At 38.1% G+C, this 23,321-nt stretch overlaps 1 protein-coding gene across 5 annotated transcripts in view; it reads left to right on the top strand.

Annotated features, from left to right (window-relative positions):
• FNDC3A (fibronectin type III domain containing 3A) overlaps positions 1–23,321 on the top strand; it is a 204,597-nt gene that overhangs the window by 124,682 nt on the left and 56,594 nt on the right. For 4 of the 5 annotated variants that reach the window (XM_084620294.1, XM_084620293.1, XM_084620292.1 and 1 more), the window contains 3 exons: positions 12,292–12,368; positions 17,105–17,342; positions 22,028–22,300. In XM_084620294.1, the coding sequence (XP_084476420.1) occupies positions 12,292–12,368; positions 17,105–17,342; positions 22,028–22,300 (588 nt within the window). Of the gene's footprint in view, positions 1–6,706; positions 6,806–8,194; positions 8,354–12,291; positions 12,369–17,104; positions 17,343–22,027; positions 22,301–23,321 lie in introns of those variants that run through there. The other variant, XM_084620296.1, reaches the window with a different exon arrangement.

Here is a 23,321-nt window from a genome sequence, read left to right as displayed (position 1 = left end):
ATTCTGCAGCTACTATAGTTATAGTTAAACAGCTCCTACGTTCTCTCCAAGTAGCCTGTGAATGGCTTCCTTAGCCAGGGAAGCAGAGGATAAGCCAGGTCTTTCAGGATAACTGGAGCAATTTCTCTACCATTAATGTCCATGGTGATCCTGGGGGTAAAGTCTCCTTTATTCATTAGGGCAAATAGAGGTGAGTTCCAAAAGATTGTGGACCTTTCCAGATCACTCTGCATTTATGTTTGTGAACCAGCTCTGGTGGTCAGCCAGCTCTTGGAGAACCATGGAGAAATATCCCTTTCTGTTGATATACTTAGAGGCCTGATATGGGAGATAAATGATAGGCACGTGGTCCCATCTACTACCCCAGTACAGTTTGGGAACCTCATGCATGCAAAGCCATCAAAAATCTGAACGTTAACAAGTTTTGTAACCTGATGCAACAGTACCTTATGCATGGTATCACATACCTGCATGACAGTGGTTCCAACGGTTGATCTTACGGCAAATTGGTTGTTTACAGACTGGCAACGTTCAGGGATGGCCAGATTCCAGAGAACAATGGTGACCCACTTCTCAGTGAGTATGGGGCACCACACATTGGTATGCTTTGCTGCAGCTCCACGGCCACTTCAGCACAGATCTCAAAAAAGGTTGCCTTTACCATATTGAAATTCTTTTGTCACTGATAATTATCCCAGGTCTGCAAAACAATCCTTTCCCACAAATTAACACTAGTTTCCCAAGCCCAGAAAGAGTGCTGCATTGTTTGAAGTGGCTCCAGGAAGAGCTCATGTAGTAGCAATTTCTCAGTGGGCTTCTGAGCTTCCTCATCCTTTCTCCGCTGTTGCAGGACTCACTGCTGAAAGTTGAAAATGGTGGTAGCCTGCCCAGAAAGAGAAGACTCATTGGACAAAGGGAGCAGAATCATGGGATTATTTTGATTTGACCCCAAGTCCAGAATTCGCCACTGGCTTCGGTTTACATTATGCATCTCTCAGTGCGCAGTGAGAAAAATCCCAGCATGCGCACAGCTCACCAGCAAAGCTAAGGACCATGGGATATCCTCCCACAATGCCACCTGCTTAGTTCACACAAAGTCCCTGCTGTATATTCACAATGATGCAAATTGAAAGAGGGCACAGCCATCCTGTGTGCACGTTATCACTATGGCTTATGTATTACGCACCAACTAGTGTGAGTCAACTCAGTGAGAACTAAACTCCCTGTGTAAACATGGTAAGAGTTACACTGCTTACATCTGCTGATTAAAAAGAATCTGTTGTAGAAAGGAAGAAAAGGAAATGTAATTGAGGGGGAAATTACTTAGTAATACTTTTGGTGGTAGTAATTAGGGCTGCAAAGTGTTTAAAAAAATTAATCAGAACTAAAAAAATTAATCGCACTGTTAAACGATAATAGAATACCACGTATTTAAATATTTTTGGATGTTTTCTACATTTTCAAATAAATTAATTTCAATTACAACACAGAATACGAAGTGTACAGTGCTCACTTTGTATTTATTTTTGATTACAAGCATTTGCACTGTAAAAAAACAGAAATAGTATTTTTCAGTTCACCTAATACAAGTACTGTAGTGCAAACTCTTTATCATGAAGGTTGAACTTACAAAATGTAGAATTATGTACAAAAAAACAGCATTCAAAAATAAAACAGTGTAAAATTTTAGAGCCTGCAAGTCCACTCAGTCCTACTTCTTGTTCAGCCAGTTGCTAAGACAAACAAGCTTATTTACATTTCCGCCTGGTTCTTGTTTACAGTGTCACCTGACAGTGAAAACAGATGTTCTCATGGCACTGTTATAGCCAGAATTGCAAGATATTTATGTGCCAGATGCACTAAAGATTCATATGTCCCTTCATGCTTCAATCACCATTCCAGGGGACATGCATCCATGCTGATGACGGATGATGTTATCTGCTCGATAACAATCCAAAGCAGTGCGGACCTACGCATGTTCATTTTCATTATCTGAGTCAGGTGCCACCAGCACAAGGTTGATTTTCTTTTTTGGTGGCTCGGGTTCTGTAGTTTTTGCATTGGAGTGTTGCTCTTTTAAAGGCTTCTGAAAACATGCTGTACACCTCATCCCTCTCAGATTTTGGACAGCACTTCAGATTCTTAAACCTTGGTTCAAGTGCTGTAGCTATCTTTAGAAATCTCACATTGGTACCTTCATTGCGTTTTGTCAAATCTTCAGTGAAAGTGTTCTTAAAATGAACAACATGTGCTGGGTTATCATCCAAGACTGCTATAACATGAAATATATGGCAGAATGCAGGTAAAACACAGAGCAGGGCATATATAATTCTCCCCCAAGGAGTTCAGTCACAAATTTAATTAATGCATTATTTTTTTAATGAGCATCAGCATGAAAGCATGTCCTCTGGAATGGTGGCCAAAGCATGAAGGGGTATACTAATGTTTAGCATATCTGGCACCTAAATACCTTGCAACACTGGCTACAACCGTGCCAGGTGAATGCTTGTTCTCACTTTCAGGTGACATTGTGAACAAGAAGCAGGCAGCATTATCTCCTGCAATTGTAAACAAACTTCTTTGTCTTAGCGATTGGCTGAACAAGAAGTAGGACTGATTGGACTTGTAGGCTCTGAAGTTTTACATTGTTTTGGTTTTGAGTGCAGTTATGTTACAAAAAAATCTACATTTGTAAATTGCACTTTCACAACAAAGAGATTGCACTTCAGTACTTGTATCAGGTGAACTGAAAAATACTATTTCTTTTAAAAAAAAAAGGAGTACTTGTGGCACCTTAGAGACTAACAAATTTATTTGAGCATAAGCTTTCGTGAGCTACAGCTCACTTCATTGGATGCATTCAGTGGAAAATACAGTGGGGAGATTTATATACACAGAGAACATGAAACAATGTGTATTACCATACACACTGTAACGAGAGTAATCAGATAAGGTGAGCTATTACCAGCGGGGGGGCGGAGAAAAACCTTTTGTAGTGATAATCAAGGTGGGCCATTTCCAGCAGTTGACATGAACGTCTGAGGAACGGGGAGGGGAGGGGAATAAACATGGGGAAATAGTTTTACTTTGTGTAATGACCCATCCAATCCCAGTCTTTATTCAAGCCTAAGTTAATTGTATCCAGTTTGCAAATTAATTCCAATTCAGCAGTCTCTCATTGGAATCTGTTTCTGAAGTTTTTTTGTTGAAGAATTGCCACTTTTATGTCTGTAATCGAGTGACCAAAGAGATTGAAGTGTTCTCTGACTGGTTTTTGAATGTTATAATTCTTGACGTCTGATTTGTGTCCGTTTATTCTTTTACGTAGAGACTGTCCGGTTTGGCCAATGTACATGGCAGAGGGGCATTGCTGGCCCATGATGGCATAGATCACATTGGTAGATGTGCACGTGAACGAGCCTCTGATAGTATGGCTGATGTGATTAGGCCCTATGATGGTGTCCCCTGAATAGATATGTGGACACAGTTGGCAACGGGCTTTGTTGCAAGGTTAGGTTCCTGGGTTAGCGGTTCTGTTGTGTGGTGTGTGGTTGCTGGTGAGTATTTGCTTCAGGTTGTGGGGCTGTCTGTAAGCAAGGACTGGCCTGTCTCCCAAGATCTGTGAGAGTGATGGGTCGTCCTTCAGGATAGGCTGTAGATCCTTGATGATGCGTTGGAGAGGTTTTAGTTGGGGGCTGAAGGTGATGGCTAGTGGCGTTCTGTTATTTTCTTTGTTGGGCCTGTCCTGTAGTAGGTGACTTCTGGGTACTCTTCTGGCTCTGTCAATCTGTTTCTTCACTTCAGCAGGTGGGTATTGTAGTTGTAAGAATGCTTGATAGAGATCTTGTAGGTGTTTGTCTGTCTGAGGGGTTGGAGCAAATGCGGTTGTATCGTAGAGCTTGGCTGTAGACAATGGATCGTGTGGTGTGGTCTGGATGAAAGCTAGAGGCATGTAGGTAGGAATAGCAGTCAGTAGGTTTCCGGTATAGGGTGGTGTTTATGTGGCCATCGCTTATTAGCACCGTAGTGTCCAGGAAGTGGATCTCTTGTGTGGACTGGTCCAGGCTGAGGTTGATGGTGGGATGGAAATTGTTGAAATCATGGTGGAATTCCTCAAGGACTTCTTTTCCATGGGTCCAGATGATGAAGATGTCATCAATGTAGCGCAAGTAGAGTAGGGGCATTAGGGGACGAGAGCTGAGGAAGTGTTGTTCTAAGTCAGCCATAAAAATGTTGGCATACTGTGGGGCCAGATCAGCAGCACTGCTATGGGTACCTGCATGGCCCCACAGTATGCCTACAGTGAATGATGTCTATACATTCAATGAAATAGATTTTACAGGGACGTTGAGCTATTTGTTTAAAAAAATAGGGACAGCTGTCATTAAACCTTTTAGTTTTTAATGGGAACTACATAGTAGCCATTTTTTGCACCAGCTATCCTGGTCCCGGATCTTCATCAGTGGAGGTCACCTTAATCTTCAAGACTCATGATATCAGTTACCTAGTTGTCACTGTTTTTCTCATAGATCACTTAGTAAACCAGCTACTCTGTCCTACAAATTTTTCTCCACTCTGTCTTGATGAATAACAGATCCTTAGCCTGTCACCTCCTGCTATTTAAGTTTTGTCTCTGTTCCAACTTACCTAAGAAAATGGTCTTCCCAGTTTCTGCCCTAGTCTGTTTACTAGGAAGGGGAAGTACTGGTGGTACTTTATTGTCATTAAAATGGAGATAGGACAAAAAAATCTACCATTAGATTGTCTTTTATGTCTCTGAAACCTACACAATTCAACAGATCCCAATTCAAAGTGCATTCAGTTAAATGTATAGCATTTTTATGAACAGAAAGAGAAGAGAACATCTCCTTTGAAGAAAAGAAAATTTGGCTTTTCCTGCAGTTATTCACCAAAGTATCATAAGTTGGATACCTTCTACTTTCTGGACATACCCTATGGGTGTTGCTTTCTTGGAGCAGTGGTGACTTCCTGACTTTCTCCTATCCTCCTAGCCAGATATGTGGTTTAATATTCAAATACCATCAGTCATTAAAATACAGAAAATAGAAGTTCATTACCTTCCCTTTAATTTCAGTCAAAACTCTGGAATGCCCTACCCTGAAAATAAGTATTTTGGATAAAAGCAATAATGTGTATAGTTGATTTGCTTAGTCATGACCTACCTGTATGCAGATTTTATTCCATTTTTTGAGTATTAAGAAAATCACAACTGGAGAAAGAAGATTCCTTCGATCAGGGTTCGTTAATTGTGGACTGCAGGCCAAATCTGGCCTACCAGATGCTTTTGAACAGACCCCGAAATCTTTTTATGTAATTGTTGTTGTTGTTATTTTTCTGTTATTTTTTCTGGAGTTTGGACCTTGATAAAAAATAATTGATTACCCTTGCCTTAGATCCTTATTTCCTGAGAAAGCAGGAGATGCAAAAAAATTCTGCACTCTAGTTAGGTATTGGTGCAGCCTGCTAAGCTGTGACAGAAGGAAATAACCCTTTAGTGCAGAGAGTTGGATATAAAGATACAGAAAATACCTTTTCAGGTAATAAAACTTTTTTCTTTTGAAGGACTGAAAGGGGCAGCATGGAAAAAAATGCTGAACTGTGTCGGTAAAATCTTTTAGATGGTGTATATATATTCCCTAGCAAGAGCTGTTTTAAGTCCCGTCAGGTGGCCAGGTTGGTTGCTTAATTAATTCTGAATCACCTCAGTCTTATTGTACATGCACTGAGTGAGTATTATGTTCAAATAGTGAAAGTCCTATTATGTAAGCACTACACAAAGTCACTCTTGGGAAACTGAGAGTCTCTCGCTTTTCCCCTCAGTTTTTTGTGTGAGAACAAACTGTAAGACAAACACTGCTGTTTAATCACATTAAAGAGCCAGTGGAGATAGTTGGATTTTTACAACTGAGGATAAGAACATTAAAATGGAAAAATTCCTTGTGTTCAGTCTAATATGCTGTATTTGTTTCCTTGTGATACATGGTGACTTATGGATAGTCAGGGATTTGGATCAGGACAAGATATAAGAGGACTGGAGACATTTAACATTAATTTATTGGTACTATTGCTATAGGCACATGATAATTACTCAAGACAATCTGATACTATCCATAAAAGAAAGGACCCAAACTTAATATTTTGAGAGTCTGGAACAGAGACTGTATAATAATTCCATTTAATTGAATACCTCCTCATTCAGTTGTACTGTTTGATGGGGTAGGGTGGTAGTCTCTGATGTGCAACAGATCTGTCTAAACGCTTCTGTAGCCCTTGCCACTATGGGGTTGGAGCACCTTGGATGGCATAGATGTCCCCAGTTAGTAGAGGCTGATCATCTGCTGCAGAGTCCAAGATTTTATTTTATATTTTGAAGACTACATTGATTAAAGAGTAGGCCTGTAACTGGCAAAAAAGATTGCATTATGGTTACAGAAATAATTGAAATAAACGTATATTTGATATTTTGGGCAAGGAAGCCTGTATCTTCTATTTTCTCAAAGGTTTGGGCCAATATAGGACAGAGTTGATTGGTTTATTGACTGTAAAACCCTACCGGGAATCTGTCCTCTCCAGGCAATTTGCCTCTGTGAGGGGATTTGATGGCCTCCTTTTATTTTCTCAGTTTGAATGGGTGTGCACTCCCCCATGGAAAAGCCTGGGATGTTTTTGGAAGGGACTCTTCAGGAGTGGTTGGAGATGATCACGCTTCACAGCTCTCTGTCCTTTGATCCATTAATCCTCAGTCTTTTTGGATGAAGCTGATGGGGGTTTTCCAATTCTGAAGGTATCTGCTTTGTTTGAGCGTTTTCCCCTTTCATTCTTTCTACTATCCTTTTATAAGGTAAGCTTCCCTGTTCACTGCAATCTACTCATGGGTAGATATAACAGTCAATTTAACAGTATATATTTAAATTGGCCATCCCAGTTTGTGAGCAGCTACTACATAGCCTTGATGCCAAAGCTAGACAGTTGGGAGGTGGGCAGTGGTTCGTCAGTGTGAATTTAGGGCTAATGAAAAGTGTTAGATTGACAGCACTGTTTATCCACATCCTTGTAGTGCTCACAGCTCCGACTGGTGCCTCTTTCTCAGCTCAAGTCCCAAACTTAGATTATATTATCTGCTTATTATAAGTAAAATTCTCAGTTCTTTCTTTGTAGCACTTTCTAGTGTCTGTCACTTAGAGTTGATACTTCATGGTATCTTACAGAGAGAATTTAAAGAGATATAGACTTCTTGGTTTTTGTTGCTGCTGCTGCTGCTGTCTCTTGTAATTACTGTAGCTGCTGGAAGCCTAAAATAAAACTTCCAAGTCTTAGCTATTATATAAAGAAAGAGTGGTGCAACTATTCCTGGCATCGGGGACTATTGATTTACTGCAGTTTGTCAATGTTATATGGGCATGCTGCTACGTCAGTGGTGCACTCTATTGTTTCAACTGCTGTGGCCTTTTATTTGATCCTGGCAGTGCTTGCGTCAGTGATGCATATCATTGCCTGTGTGATGTCAAAGTGTGGGTGTTCAGTTACAGAGACATAGTTAAACTAATGTGCTGCAGTAAATCCTGAACACTATTTCCTCCTGGGAATAACAAAGAGAGAGTGATTCATCCTTGTTCACATTAGACTAATGCTAAGTATAGCAGTGTTCATGACCTGCAGCATCCACACAGATTAGTATCACAACTACCACAGCTTGCTAAACATGGTGTCAAAATAGTGTTTGTTTAAAAAGAGGTATTTATATGTACCTGCTTCCCCAAGGGTTCACTGATTATCAGCTAAAGGTAAACCCTCCTAATCAGAAAATATATGGTTAAAGTAATTCCTTAAAACTTAATTCTGTTAATTAAAATGTAAAAAGCTTTCAATTATAAGAACTTCTGTAAATAATCACATCAGATTATGTAGAATTTAATAGATTGAAAAAAAATCAGAGTATACATCATGTAAAACAGTAAATGAAGTGTTTCTCTGTGGGGTATTCCACCTAGAACAGTTGTCATTTTCTCCTTTAAAATGAGCTACTTCTACCACTTGTTTTGACAAGCTTTTGAATCCACTTGTAGTACATATTTTAAAAGACAAAAATCTTATCACAGAAAAAGAAGTTCAGTGTTTACAAGAACAAATCACTGTGCTGCATACCTGAAGCTTCCCTTTTTTCCTTTCTCAGTAAGTCATGTGGTGATGATCATGTGACTCGGTCAAAGGAGCTTTTCCTCAACCAGCAAAAAACGAAAGCATTCTCCCAATTAAAGCTGCTAACGTGTCCAACCTTGGATCACTGGATCTTGTTTACTCTTCTGCTATTGCAGTAAAAACAAAATGAGTGGTAAGATTTGCTGACTGTATTTTGAAAGAAAGTTCTGCTTTTATGTTAAAACATGAAAAGCATTACATAAATCTAAACTCAGCCTGTGTTTTCAGCAGATGCCAGATATATAATAGCTAAAAAAGGTAGAAAAGGGTTGGTTCATTTAAACATAGATCTGGATGGTGGTATGTAAAATTGTGAATTGTCTTTATGGGTTCAGTAGATTAATGTGGGTTCAGTAGATTAATGTGTACCACTGCATATCCTGTTTTAAGGATCTCCCTGTCTGTCAGAACATAAAATTAGAAGCAGTTATTGTATTTGGAGGACTTTATGAATACTAGTTTTATAAGAGTACTATTATATACAGTTACTTCCCAGAAAGAATCTTTGTTTATAGACTGGATAAAATGTTTGTTTTTTATGTTGAAAACTCAGTCCATATAAGCTTACAATCTCTTTACTGAGTTCAAAATTGAATGAGAAAGTGAGACTTAAAAGCTAAGAGAACTAATTGCATATCTGATTAAATAAGGGGTTTTTTTCCAATATTTTGAAGTTTACAGGTTTGAAATGTATTTTCATAAGATTAAATTATGTCTGGGACAGTAGAAAGCATACATCACATTGATTTTGTTTCTCTCTTTATAGAGTTTATAAGAGGCATGATACATTTTGTTTTACATTCTGTTCAAATAGACAAGCTCAAGATTTTAAGCAGCCTGCTACAGTTGATATGACCTGAGCTGTTATGTTTAGGTTTCACTGCTTCTTGCAAGTGTTCTGAATTTTCATTAACTCTGTTAGAAATGTCTCAGGAGACTTGCTTCCTATCACCGTCTCTTTATTTTCCCTTAGGACAAAATACTTATCACTGCCAAAAAAAAAAAAATTACAAGCTAGGTCAGCCATAATAATTTAAGGGAAATGTAGACATTCTGATACAATGGCACTATTGAAAGTATGGGAAAACGTTGTCTTCTGTTCTAATGTGATATTTTTAGTGTGTGATGAGGCATTTTTTAGGCAATTATATTTTAAACCAGGGGTATACAACCTACGGCCTGCAGCTGTCCACAGCTCACCAGAGCATTTCATAAGGCCTGCAGCCTGCTTCCACACAATATACTAACATGCAATTCATTAGCACTTCGTCGTCATGTTTACATAATTTTAGTTTACACAAGTGTGTAAATAGACAATACTCTACATAGGTTGTTTCTATCTAAATACATACAAAACAAGCTGAATTTAAAATATAAATCAATACAGGTGACTTTAAATCATATTAAAATATGTAGAATCTGTTTGGGCCACACAAGGTTGTGCGTAGGTTTCTGTGGCCCTCCTATGTAATAAGGTTGGGCACCACTGTTTTAAACTATAAAATATTTCTATCAGATTTTTTTCTGAGTCCTTCAGTTTTACTTTCATAATGAGATTCAGCATGACTCAATATATAGAACATTCCAGACTATCAATTTAGAGCATGGAAACCTTTGACATTAATAATCAAATATCATATAAAGGAAACACTTTCTAAAGCAGAATTTCATTTGTGTACACTATAAAAAATTAGAGAGTTAACACGTCGTAATAATGTCATTATTGGCTGATGATGTGACACCATTACTGTATTTCATGGCTAGGTACAGTAAATTTGTCATGTATACTTATCAACAGTCAACAAGTAACTTGAAGCAATAGCAAATAGAAACATAAGAGTTCCTTTTACAATGTATTATGCGTAAATAAAACCAGGATCTTCATATTAGTTGTAAAAACAAAAAAAACAAACCCAATTTTATATTTTTAAAAATCTGGCATTCGCATTTTATCCTACGCTTTCACAAAAAAACTTTTTTTTCCAAGTCATGCCAGCAGTACCATGATTTCTGGCAAAATCATCACAGCATGGAACTCTGCCCAGCTTTTTTTTTTAAGTTTATCTACCATTTATTACATTTTACAATGATTTAAAAACCTAATCAGAAGTATAATGGAGTTCACCGTTACAGCCTGAGTGAGAAGAAACCATCTTCTCTCTATTTTTAAAACTTCAGAATTTTAAAGTCAGGATATAAATATTTCGAAGTTAGCACCTTGACTTAATGCTAACACCACAAGCGGGACTCATTCAAGTTCATAAATTGCCTTGAGTCTCTTATTTTCTGACTGCCGGGGGAGTAGGTGGTTTGTGAACGTGGCTGTGTTGGGAGCAGTGTGTTAATGCCACCATATGGCAACTTTTGTATTGGCTTTGGAGAAAACTGCTGCTTATATTAGTCAAGACAGAAAGACACTAAATACACGAAATTGGTGGTCTTCAGAAGGAAGGTATAGTTTGCTGTTCAGAACACTCTACTTAATTTGACCAGATGCAGAAAAAGTAAACATCCATTGATGTGCTAACCATCTATATGCATACTATCTATCTTTCTTCACAGATGTGCATCATCAGAGTTTCTGGAGCAACTAGGATGAAGGGTTTTAATTAGATGTGAGCAGCATGAAGAACTGTGGGCTCGATTCTCAACTGACTTGTAACTTGTGTAGTCATTTATACTTGTTTAAAGTGAGTGGTTTAAAGCAGAGTGGTATCATTTTGTATCTACTTTGAAAATATTCTTCTTGGGTATAAATGGCTACAAGATACAAGCCTCAGAGAACAGAGCCTTTATTTTTATTTTAAAATGTAAAGTATTTTCTGTTTTAGCCGGTGATACATTTAATATGTCTGCAGCTAGTGCTGTTGACTTTATTTTTTTAAGTAGTTCCATCCTTGTTTTTCTTCTTAAATATTCTGTTTAAGAGAGACTGTTTTAGGGTTAGGGATAGTAGCAACCTATTTTAGGCTTATATATTTGTTATATTATGTACGATCCTCTTCAATGCTCCTTACTCCAGCAGAACTCCCACTGCTTCAGTTGCTGAAGAAGATTTGTAATTGCAAGTTAAACAAAATATTGAAAAGGTTATATTAAAGTTTACTTTTAACCCATCTTTTCCCATCTGGAACTAAAGACCTTGCTCTTAAAATTAGATAGAGAATTTTTCTTTGTTGTCAAAGTCATGGACTACCAATTGCACAGAAAATAAAACTTAGCGTCTTTGCAGATTAAAACATTTATAGAATTGCATGTTTTATGTTGAGGATCTTGTATAAAGTTTTCGAATTTGATCAGATACTACGTTCAGAAATATTTTTGTTGCTCTAGCCCAGTTTTTCGCATTCAGACAGAATTACCTATATTTTTCTTCACGCATCTTTGCTTATCAAGCATAGGATAGATTAATCTGCTTATACAACTAATACTTGGCGTTTACTTAGCACCTTGCATTTGCTGATCTGAACACAGTTTGCAAGCATTAATGTCTTAAGTCTAAGAATAAGAACACTCTTTTGGGGTGGAAAAGTATTATCCTGGTTTTACAGATAAAGAATCAAATTCATGCCTTTTGTAACTCCATTGAAATAGTTGGGAACTCTGGGTGCTCAGCGCCTCTGAAAATCAGCCTACACATTTTACTTTCCCTAAAATTACCCAGGAAGTCTGTTGCAAAGCTGAGAATAGAACACAGTCCTCCACACTCCCATTCCTGTGCTTCTGCCACAAAACCATCCTTCTCAAATATTTTCCTACGAAGAATACACATGGATTTCTTTTCCTTTTAATAATTACCTTTGGTGATTATAGCTTTGTGTGTTTAAAAAAAGAAGCCTTATTTCCAGAAAGAGGGAAATATTTGCAGGGAAATAATTTTTCTATGCGCCGTATCTGTTGTTCACATGAACTGAGTACCCTTCACTATCATTTTATCTTTATAGCTCATGTGCTCTGTTTATCCATGTTATCTTGTATTTCCTTGCAGAGATATTGCAATTCAGAATGGACTTAGAACTTTTAAAGCTTGTTAAACCATGTTATACTGAAATACTTCTGTAACCCATTTAGGTCCTGCTCAGGTTCCAATGATGTCCCCAAATGGTTCAGTGCCTCCTATTTATGTGCCTCCTGGATATGCCCCACAGGTATGTCCAAACATCTGATTCATATGACTTCATATGTTCACATTACATTTGCAGTTAAATAAAACATACATAAAATCCTGGGACTAACATAGCAATAAGCTGACATGTCTAACCTGGTAACATGACATGGTAAGTTTCAGAATTACAGTGATTTGCACAAGTAAATATGGTGGTGTACCATGAAGTCTCTTCAGTAGGAGTCTCCTTGTTTGCTTTTATGAGCCTCCTTTTTGATGTATGTGTATAATATTGGTCTTTAGGCACTACTGCAAAACAAATCTTTGATAATTGTCAGTGTATTGTCTTAATTAAAATTTGCCACAAACCATACAATTTTTTCACTTGCCTCTGTACTGGTTCTGCAGCCAACTTACCCTACCTTTGCTGACCCAATGTTCACAGCCTGTGGTATAGAAAAAGAAACAAACAAACAACACAAAATGCCACCCAAAACACCAAAGCCAGTCAGATGATGCATACGTTAATGAAAGAGTATAAAATTCTGTCCGTCATCAGAGTGCTTGCATACAGGGCAGGAGGCCCACCTACTTTCTCTTACTCTCTGCTGGGGAAAGTTTGTGTATAAAGGCTTGTCTGCATGGTCATTTAATGTGCAGCAAGCCAGGGTTGAATGTACAATGCTCTAGGATGTCACACACTAATTGGCCGTGTGGATTCTGCTACTGCACACTAAATATACCATAGTTAGAACTTTTAATGTGCAGTAGCATGATCCGCATGGCAGGCTCGCATGCTGTATATTCATACCCTGTCTTGCCACGTGCTAACTGACAGTGAAGACAAGCGCTTGGTTGGTTCTTAAATCTTTAATATTAGAATACCGAATCTGGCAGCAAAATGGATTGTGTGGTTTTTAATTGTTTCATTTTGTTTTAGGTCATAACAGAAAGGCAAGTTTCCTGTCAAAATTCATGTTTTATCATTAGGAAAAATAAAAATCCTTACATCTTTGCTATGAGCTAGTTTCTTCTGTATTTTTTTTTATTTCAAGTGGGTTACTTAATGCTAAAATATTATAAAAGACATGAAAGGCTAAATAATTTTAGTGAAATTAATATGTACTGTTTGCTTCCATCGAGGGCACAGAGCCTCTCCCAGCTGCCACCCAGAGCTATCAAAGCTTGGTAAAACCTTTATGTTGTAGGAGTTCTGAAATGCTTATTGCTAACAAAACATACCAATGTGTAGTGATTTATACAAAAAGACTGTAACAAATAAAAAAAATTGACAACAAATAGATAACTTGCTACCAGGTGAAGCAACCAGTACCAAGCTCATAGTTCTCCCAAAACAAATACAGTCCCAACAAGAGATTTTAATTTAGAATTATAGAAGTGTAGGACTGGAAGGGACCTCAGTGGTTAATCTAGTCCAGTTCCCAGCACTCAGGGCAGGTCTGTTAAATAATTAGATCATTCCTGACAGGTGTTTGTCTAACCTGTTCTTAAAAACCTCCAGTGACACAGATTCCACACCCTCCCTAGGCAGTTTGTTCCAGAGCTTAACCACCCTGACAGAAAGTGTTTTCCAGTGTCCAACCTGAACCGCCCTTGCTGCAATTTAAGCACATTGTTTCTTGTCCTATCCTCAGAGGTTAAAGAGAACAATTTTTCACTCTCCTCCTTTTAATAATCTTTTATGTACTTGAAAATTGTTATCATGTCCCCCTCAGTCTTCTCTTCTCCAGACTAAAAAAAAACCCAGTTTTTTCAGTCTTTCCTCATAGGTCATGTTTTCTAGACCTTTAATCATTGTTGTTGATCTTCTCTGGACTTTCTCCAATTTGTCCACATCTTTCCTGAAATGTGGCACCCAGAACTGGACACAGTACTCCAGTTGAGGCCGAATCAGCACAAAGTAAAGCAGAAGAATTATTTCTCGTTTCTTGCTTACAACAGTCCTGCTAATACATCCCAGGATGATGTTTTCTTTTTGTGCAACAATGTTACACTGTTGACTCATATGTAGCTTGTGATCCACTATGACTCCCAGACCCCCTTCTGCAGTACTCCTTCCTAGGCAGTCATTTCCCATTTTGTATGTATGTAATTGTCTCCTTATACTTAACATTAAAAAGAAGAAAAAAACCTGAAGGTGCCCTGCAAATGTGTGTATATATATATTAAGAGAAGTTGAACACCTGCAGAAATATATGCTAAATGATCAAAACCACCAAAAACTAGGAAGGCTATTCAACGTATCTATCATTTATGTATCATTTTAGTTTAGGTCTCTATTTCCTGGATTTGCCCCAGCTCCTGAATTTGGTGATTTCACACCATACTTTCCACTGCTGGGGATTAGAGCCAACATATAGGATAAGACATGTCTTGGTTTTTACACATTGTATAAAACTAATAAGTGTTTCAGAAAACGTGATATATTGTTTAAAAAAAACAGGGCTTGCTCTACCCCCAATATCGTGGGAGTGAAATTCATTCTGTGAAGAGAGTGAAATTATATTTTAGTTACTGTGTGTGGGCCAGCCTGTTCTACAGAGTTAAGTCTATCTACATCCATTGATCTATAGTGGGTCTCCTGATGATGATGCTGATAGCTTTGCACAAAGATACAGAGTATGGGCCTCATGCCAGAATTAAATGTTTAGCTTATAAGGTTATTGTTGCATTCAGCATCCCTCAGTGCTGGGGGGGAAATCATACTTGGGTGTGTTTTGTGTGTGTGTGTACGTGTGCAGTTATCCGATTTGCACACTCAATTGCAGTTAATGTTTAAATGAGACACACAGTTGTGCATGTAAATTATGTGAAACTCTAATGTTTAATTATTGGACTTTCAGAACCTAATGATCATGAATGGGGCAGTTACCCAGGAGGACAGCATTATATTGGTTTGCACTTTGTTTACCTTCAGATCACATTTGGCGTTTTTTAAAGCCATAAGGGCAAGAAACATTATTTTAATGAAATCTTGCTTGCTACAGAATTTGAATCTGTTATGGGGCTGGATAAATACCTTAAACGGGCTAGATCCAACACTTCCATCTAGGTTGTCTCCATTTTCCAGCAGATTATATGTTAAGTATGATTTGCTGCAGAAACTGTGCTGGGGCATCATGGAGAATAGGAGCTGGCACAGGTCCAGGTGTGGCAGAACCTGAAAAGCGAGATTTTAATAAATTATGTTGTGCTGAATACCTTTCATAGCCTTGTGATTTGCTGCATTTTGCAGTTTAGCTTTTAAATAAATATGTGTGTGTGTGTGTGTGTGTATACACACTTGAAGTTCACCATTCTTCACTTACTCTGACATGCTGAGATACCACAGGAGTCTGTGAACTAGGCATAATCTTACACACTGTATGTGCCTCAATAGCTAAGCGCAGCAGGGAAGAAAAAGGACGAAGTGATATCTTTAATTCTTTTTTTTTCAGTGTGTCAGACTCCAAATGTTAGTGTAATATGTAGGATAACGTTTGTATGTTAGAAAGCATAATTCGTATGACTATCCTTGCTACAAACATAAGGAACTTTAAAAAATAATTAAAATTACATCTTTATGTTTGGGGAATTAAACTGGCCAAATCTAATTATAGTTGCCTATAGTGTTGTTGTTATATCCAAATTGCAAGGACAGGACGACTTCAGTTTTGGTAGCTTTGAGGAATGTTGTTTTAGTTTAAAATATTCTTCTTTTCCAGCAAGGGACAGTTTTAAAGTACCAAATCCTTTGGAAAGTCACGTGGTATTTATTTTAAAGCTATATTCATGGCTAAAAAATTAATCTTAAATTTAAGGTAAGTATTTCTGTAATTGATCAATCTGACATTAAATAGATTTTTAACATCTTCTTTATCTTGATTGATGTGTGTTCCTCTTCCCACACCTACATCACAGTAGAAGGTCATCTCACCAAACATCATTGCAACTAACAATATATTCCAAGTGGTCTGTCCCCTATTTTAGGAAGCTATTTAGGATATTACAGTGGACACATAGGTTTTCCTTTTTTCTGAATGGCTATTTCCCCCCCACTATTTTATATCTATCATGCCCTATTATATATCAACTACAACTTCGTCAGCATGCAAACCTGCCATCTGAGAGGCCTGGCAATTTCCTCTGAGGTATTCTGTAACACTTGTTATTGGGATCTTGAGGTCAAAGTGTAATTTTTTTTTTCTTTTTGGCACTCCGGAGGCTGAGGTTACTGCCCCCACAATACTTCCAGCTATGGTAACTCCAAGCCAGATACCCTTTTAGGTAGCATGTTGTACTACCAATGGAGTCATATTTAGTTTTCCACTTTTTTTAAAAATGGATTAACTACACTGGTGAAGCTCAAAATGGCCTATAAGGATTAAAATCTGTTTATAAAATTTTGTTACCCGCAGTTTTCATTCTAAGTAGTAGAAGTAGAAGGGGGTAGAAGTAGTTTCTCCCGATTATTTTCCCATCCAGAAACCAATTGCACTTTCCTACAAAAACCCACTGAAACACACTACTAACTATCCCTCATTTTCCTCTCCCACATTCTTTTTTTTTCTTATCATCTCCATTTTGTTCTACTTATACCACTGAGGATTATATTCAACATGAAAAATTCTCTTTTTAAAAGATTTATTGATTTGTTATCTTTCAGACTGCATAGTTCCAGACTCCATTTTCTCTTTGTGGCATATATTTGAAATGAGCTGTTTGCTATCTAAGAAGCAGTCCTTTACCTGATCAATGTTTTGTTCTCTTGGCTTACAGGTTATTGAAGACAATGGTGTTCGAAGGGTTGTGGTGGTTCCCCAGGCTCCAGAATTTCACCCTGGCAGTCATGCAGTAATACATCGGCCTCCACATCATCCATTGCCTGGTTTCATTCCTCTTCAAGCCATGATGCCCCCTCCACCACGACATATATACTCAACAGTGACTGGAGCAGGTGATATGGCTGCACAGTATATACCACAGTATCACACATCACAGGTATATGGAGATCTGGGTAAGTAAATTACCGAAGAGTTACAGATCCTATCAAAGCAACGTATTCATGTTCTACTGGCGTCTCCAGTCCATTCAGTATTCCTCTGTTGTATAACTGTTGCTTTAAGCAGTACTATAGCCTAAATTAAAGCTATTAGCTAGGCATCCTGCAGTACAAATAAAGACAGTATCCGGGAACCATATACGTTTTTTATTCAAGTACATTAAGTATATTGTTTCAGAAAATTGTCTGGTATCACAATCTAAGCAGACTTAGGCCTGGTCAGTTATAGAAGGGAGCCTTACCACACTGTAAAAGGCAAGGCAATATATGATGTGATTTTAGTGATTCAGTGAGTGTCACTCTTTCCTCTGACTCAATATTTAAATCATTGCCTCAGCATTATAGCTAGGCCCTTCGTTCTCTTTGGGACACTGGATCCAAATTCCGTGAATTTCTACCACGTAAGCAGTGTAGAAATCTGTGACATGTTGAAATTTCCACAGTTACTTCAAGTAAATTCAAAACCAGAGCATCTTTATTGAATTAAATATGTGAAAAATAAAACAGTACAGTATTCATTGTTTATTTTTATACCAATTTCAATATATACCTGAGTTTTTGAATGTTTTTAAATTTTGCACTGGTTCTTAGCAAAGTTGCACATTTTTGTATTAACAGCAGCAAACTGAATTGGAGATGTCAGGAGTGGTATTTACAGGTTTCGACTGCTGGGTGTAGGGTGGTTGAAGTTTTGCTACCTGGGCTCCGGTGTGGAATGTGGCTTGTGTTTTTGGCAGCCAGGAGCTAGCAGAGGCTTAGGCACTGAGAAGATGGGGGTAGGAAATGGGAAAGGAAGAGTATTAATCTTCTCTTTCCTTCCCCTTCTGTGTAAAAACAAAGGTGACTTGGAATTTGGGGGAGAGCTTGAACTCCTAGGTTGCCACCTGATCACCCAATTGGTCACTTCTAAAATATCCACCAATACATCAACAACCATAAATAAGCACATTATCAGGATTTTTCTACTAAAATGATTGGTAATAAACTGGTTAATAAAGTTGAGATTCAAAATGTCATCAGTACACTTCAAAGTCAACTCTCAGTTGCAATGAATGAGTTTGCACCCTTCGGGTCTGCTCTTTCAAGCTGTTTTCAGGCTCTGGAGGATAGTATTTCATTGCCCAATAATGGCTCAAAATGTATTTTTTAAAACAAAATATTAAGCCTTGACTAAACTAAAAAGTTGTACTGATTAAACTAAATCAGTTTCTAAAGCAGTTTAGTTAAATTAGTACAACTCTCCCCCCAACCCTCCGTGGACACAATCTTATTTCGATTTAAAAGTGTCTTATGTTGGATTTATCTTCAGTTGATTCCCTACCAACTTATACTAAATCCAATATAAGACTCTTTTTAAAATAAGACAAGTTTCAGAGAAGCAGCCGTGTTAGTCTGTATTCGCAAAAAGAAAAGGAGTACTTGTGGCACCTTAGAGACTAACAAATTTATTTGAGCATAAGCTTTCGTGAGCTACAGCTCACTTCATCGGATGCATTCAGTGGAAAATACAGTGGGGAGATTTATATACACAGAGAACATGAAACAATGGGTGTTACCATACACACTGTAAGGAGAGTGATCACTTAAAATGAGCTAATACCAGCAGAGGGTTGGGGGGGGAGAGAAAACCTTTTGTAATGATAATCAAGGTGGATCATTTCAAGAACGTCTAAGGAACGGGGAGGGGGGAAATAAACATGGGGAAATAGTTTTACTTTGTGTAATGACCCATCCACTCCCAGTCTCTATTCAAGCCTAAATTAATTGTATCCAGTTTGCAAATTAATTCCAATTCAGCAGTCTCTCATTGGATTCTGTTTTTGAAGTATTTTTGTTGAAGAATTGTCACTTTTAGGTCTCTAATCGAGTGACCAGAGAGATGAAGTGCTCTCCAACTGGTTTTTGAATGTTATAATTCTTGATGTCTGATTTGTGTCCATTTTATTCTTTTACGTAGAGATTGTCCAGTTTGACCAATGTACATGGCAGAGGGGCATTGCTGGCACACGATGGCATATATCACATTGGTAGATGTGCAGGTGAACGAGCCTCTGATAGTGTGGCTGATGTGATTAGGCCCTATGATGGTGTTCCCTGAATAGATATGTGGACATAGTTGGCAACGAGAGACTGCTGAATTGGAATTAATTTGCAAACTGGATTTGCAAAACTATTTCCCCATGTTTATTTCCCGCCCCCCACCCCCCACTGTTCCTCAGACGTTCTTGTCAACTGCTGGAAATGGCCCACCTTGATTATCACTACAAAAGATTTTCTTCCGCCCCCCACTCTCCTGCTGGTATTAGCTCATCTTAAGTGAACACTCTCCTTACAGTGTGTATAACACCCATTGTTTCATGTTCTCTGTGTATATAAATCTCCCCCCTGTATTTTCCACTGAATGCATCCGATGAAGTGAGCCGTAGCTCACAAAAGCTTATACTCAAATAAATTTTAGTCTCTAAGGTGCCACAAGTATTCCTTTTTTTTTTTTTAAATAAGAGTGTCTACACAAGTGGTTTGTACCCATTTATCTAAGACTATTTAGAAACCAATTTAAACAACTAAAACTTTCTGATATATTTAAGGCCTTTAATTCTGCTGCACAGTTCTATGGTAAGGAATTGATTCTGCAGCCAGTTCCATGACTGCAGAATTGTAGAACATATGTGACTCTGATCATAATTGGTTTACTTATTATATGTAGATTATTTCACAGAGTAGAAAGATATGGTTAATGGCAATCATTTTTATATTTTTAACTAAGCTAGCATTCCACCCACAGATTGTTCTGAATAAAGTGATAAATATTTTTTTAGAAACCTCTCAATTTTAACATTTGCAGACTAGAACAGGAGCTAGCTCTTCTTTTTTCTTCATATTTCAGAATTGAATTAATATTTATATTTGTAAATCCACTTCACAGTTATCTTTTCAGATTATGTGCAACGATATGGTACATCTACACAAGCTAAGATGGTGTGTTACTTCTGCCCATTTAAAACGGTAGTGATAAATCAAAATATCCAGAAGGTTTATTCCCTCATAGTTAGATTGTTTATATATATTGTAATGAGTATTGTTATAAGTATTATTATAAGTATTGTGTGTGTGTGTATGTGTGTGTATATATATATGTCATGTATATAATGCAAAGAATACATTTTAAAAAACTTTTTCATTTTAAGTAATCTGTCTTAATAAAATGTCTTTGTTACCAAAAGTTGATAAGTCAACCATCTCGTCCACCTGATACCTGTTTTCCCATTGCTAAACTTTTCTTCTAAATGCAACCAGTGCATAAATTGAGGAAGTAAAGTGACAGGTTGCTCACCCTGAGAGGAATCTCATTTTCCCATAGGTATAACAAACACCAGCTGTTTCCTTTACTAATGATAGATAGGGTTACACTGAGAAACCAGAGCCGGTGCTGTGGTGTGTACCTTTTAAAAGGCTTCACTGTGTAATTAAAGCACTCCTGTATGTGATGTTAAAATGAATGAAAATGTTAGTGCTGGGAAAGGAAGTAGAATCTTTAGTACAAAATTTGACAAGAATGAATAGTTCTTTCTTGTTATTAATCGTTATTTGTCCAAAGACATGTTCTGTTTGGGTGATTGGGCTTTTTTGGTGAAGTCACAGCTGTACACCAGATCACTGCTGTTCGCTGTTTTGACTGCCTCATCAAACAGATTAGGAGAATAGCTTTGCCCATGACACTATAAATATATAGAAATCTACTATTAATTTTTAAACAGAAATGAATAGTGTGCTGAGCATGCCTGGCTGTACTAGCTTCATTCCATTAGTATCCTTCAGCTGCTGGGATTTTTTTCTACTGGTCTCTGTTGGTTTCTGCTGAAAGACCATTCATTATTCTGTTCCAAAACTTAGCTGCCAGTTGCAGCCAGTAGGACATAGGAGAAATTTTTTGACTGGAACCTCCATTAGGATACAGTATCCATTACCTGTTGTGGCTTATTACTGTAGTAAAATGCTTTCTAGTCCCAATTCAACAAAGCCTATTCTTCAGTTTGCTTTGCTGAATGAGTGCGGTCTGCTTAATCAGGGCTTAAGTGCTGATTCATTTTGTTTGCTCAATATGTGGTGTTTCAGCTGCCTTGAAATGAGATCTTCAAACACTGTGGTAAGTGAATTTATAAGAGTTATATGGTTTCACTGTGGTTTCTCCATTTTCTGTTTTAATATTTCTTTACAGCACTCTATTAATAAATCAGAATAGGTATTACTATGTCTATTGCACCAACAGGACCTTATAGAGACTACTTAGCCTCTAATTCATTGGTAGAGGAAGACCGATGTCATATTGGCAAGCACTAATTTTTCCACACAGGTGCAGGATTTAATAGTATTAAACAGTGCAAAGCAGAATTTGGAATATTTAAGATCTATTGTTTTAACTAAAACGAGGAAGAAGGGTTACATTTTTCTCCTTAAAAAATTATATGCAACAATTAACGTTTGATTGAAATGCCAAGGTAAACTTTTCATTAGGTTCACAATGAGAAAAGAACAGATGTAATTTCAAGATATATATGGAGTCTCTTCAAATGAATTTGTAAATATATTTTATACATTATGACATTTTCTGAGCATTTCATGTTTTTGCTTTAATTTAGATGCTCTCTCTAACCATGGAAGGTCCAACTTTAGAGATGAAAGGTCTAGTAAAACATATGAACGTTTACAGAAAAAATTAAAAGATCGGCATGGAACACAGAAAGACAAATTGAACAGTCCGCCACCATCCCCTCAGAAATGTCCTTCTCCCACAAACGAACATAATGGACTTGTGAAAGGACAAGACGCAAGTAGTGTCAGCATAGGATCTACAAAGAGCAAGTCTTTGGGGAAAGGAAAAAGTAATTCTCAAGTGGATGCAGAAATAGAAGGTAAGTGTTAGCAAAATGCTACTTCTTGTTCTGTATATTATCTGCAGGGGTGGAGCAATCACACTGTGACCAGACTGAAGCTGGACAGCAGCCTGTTGATTTCACCACCCTTGTTATTAAAGCAGGAACAGCTCTAAGAGACTGCAGCTGCTAGCGTGCAAGGCTGCATCTTGATCTGAGCAAGTTTTGTGGGTCACATCATATAATTCCATTTAGATAAAGGTCTGCACTTTGTCCACCATTTGGTTTCTCTCTTTGATATTCATGGTACTGCTTGTTGATGTGTCTGTAGAATGCAAACAGTCTGCTTGACACTGTAAAGGACACAGAGGGAAACAGTCCCTGACAGAGGTTACTCGTAACTCTTGTTGGTTGGAGGGCACAATTTAAAGGTTGGGGGGGGGGGGGCATGTGACTGATCCACACATTACCTCTGGCCCCTTTTCCACTCCCCCTGCACCTCCTATACCTTCTCCAATCCGGCACCACCTTGCTCCCACCCTCCTCACAGCTCCTTCCCCACTTACTTCTCCTGTCATCTCCCTGCTGCAGGCACAGCACAGGCCAGAGTGGGCTCCAGACACCTCCTGCTGAGCAGATAACTGTGGCTGTGGGCAAGGAAGGGACGGGACTCAGAGGGCTTCCCCGCACCACCTCTGGTGGAGCTGCACTGCCAGCCCCATCTCTGTTCCCTGCTATGGGCACGTCCTAGCGGGGTTCTGTTATACTTATAAGAAGCACACAGGGATCTTTATGGGGAGAAGGCAGCATGCCGCATTTATTGAGAATACAGCAGTTAGCGTATGCTTTTCAATCAGACACACAGTCCTCCCAGTTGATGTTTATAGTTACCAGTTCAGAGTCTGGATCAATCTAGTGGCCAGCCAGATTGGTCGCAGAGGGGAGCAGGGCTCTGTCGGTTGCGATCTGATGCTCCTGGAGTGTGGCAAGACGAACCCAAAGTCCCATGGCCAAGCACCCTGTTCTTATAGTCTTTTTTCTCTGTTGAAGTCTATGGATT

The sequence above is a fragment of the Lepidochelys olivacea genome (assembly GCF_965140295.1).
Source record: "Lepidochelys olivacea isolate rLepOli2 genome assembly, chromosome: 1".
NCBI lineage: Eukaryota > Metazoa > Chordata > Testudines > Cheloniidae > Lepidochelys > Lepidochelys olivacea.
Note: the sequence above shows the minus strand (reverse complement) of the source record. Positions and strands in the feature narration are given on the sequence as shown.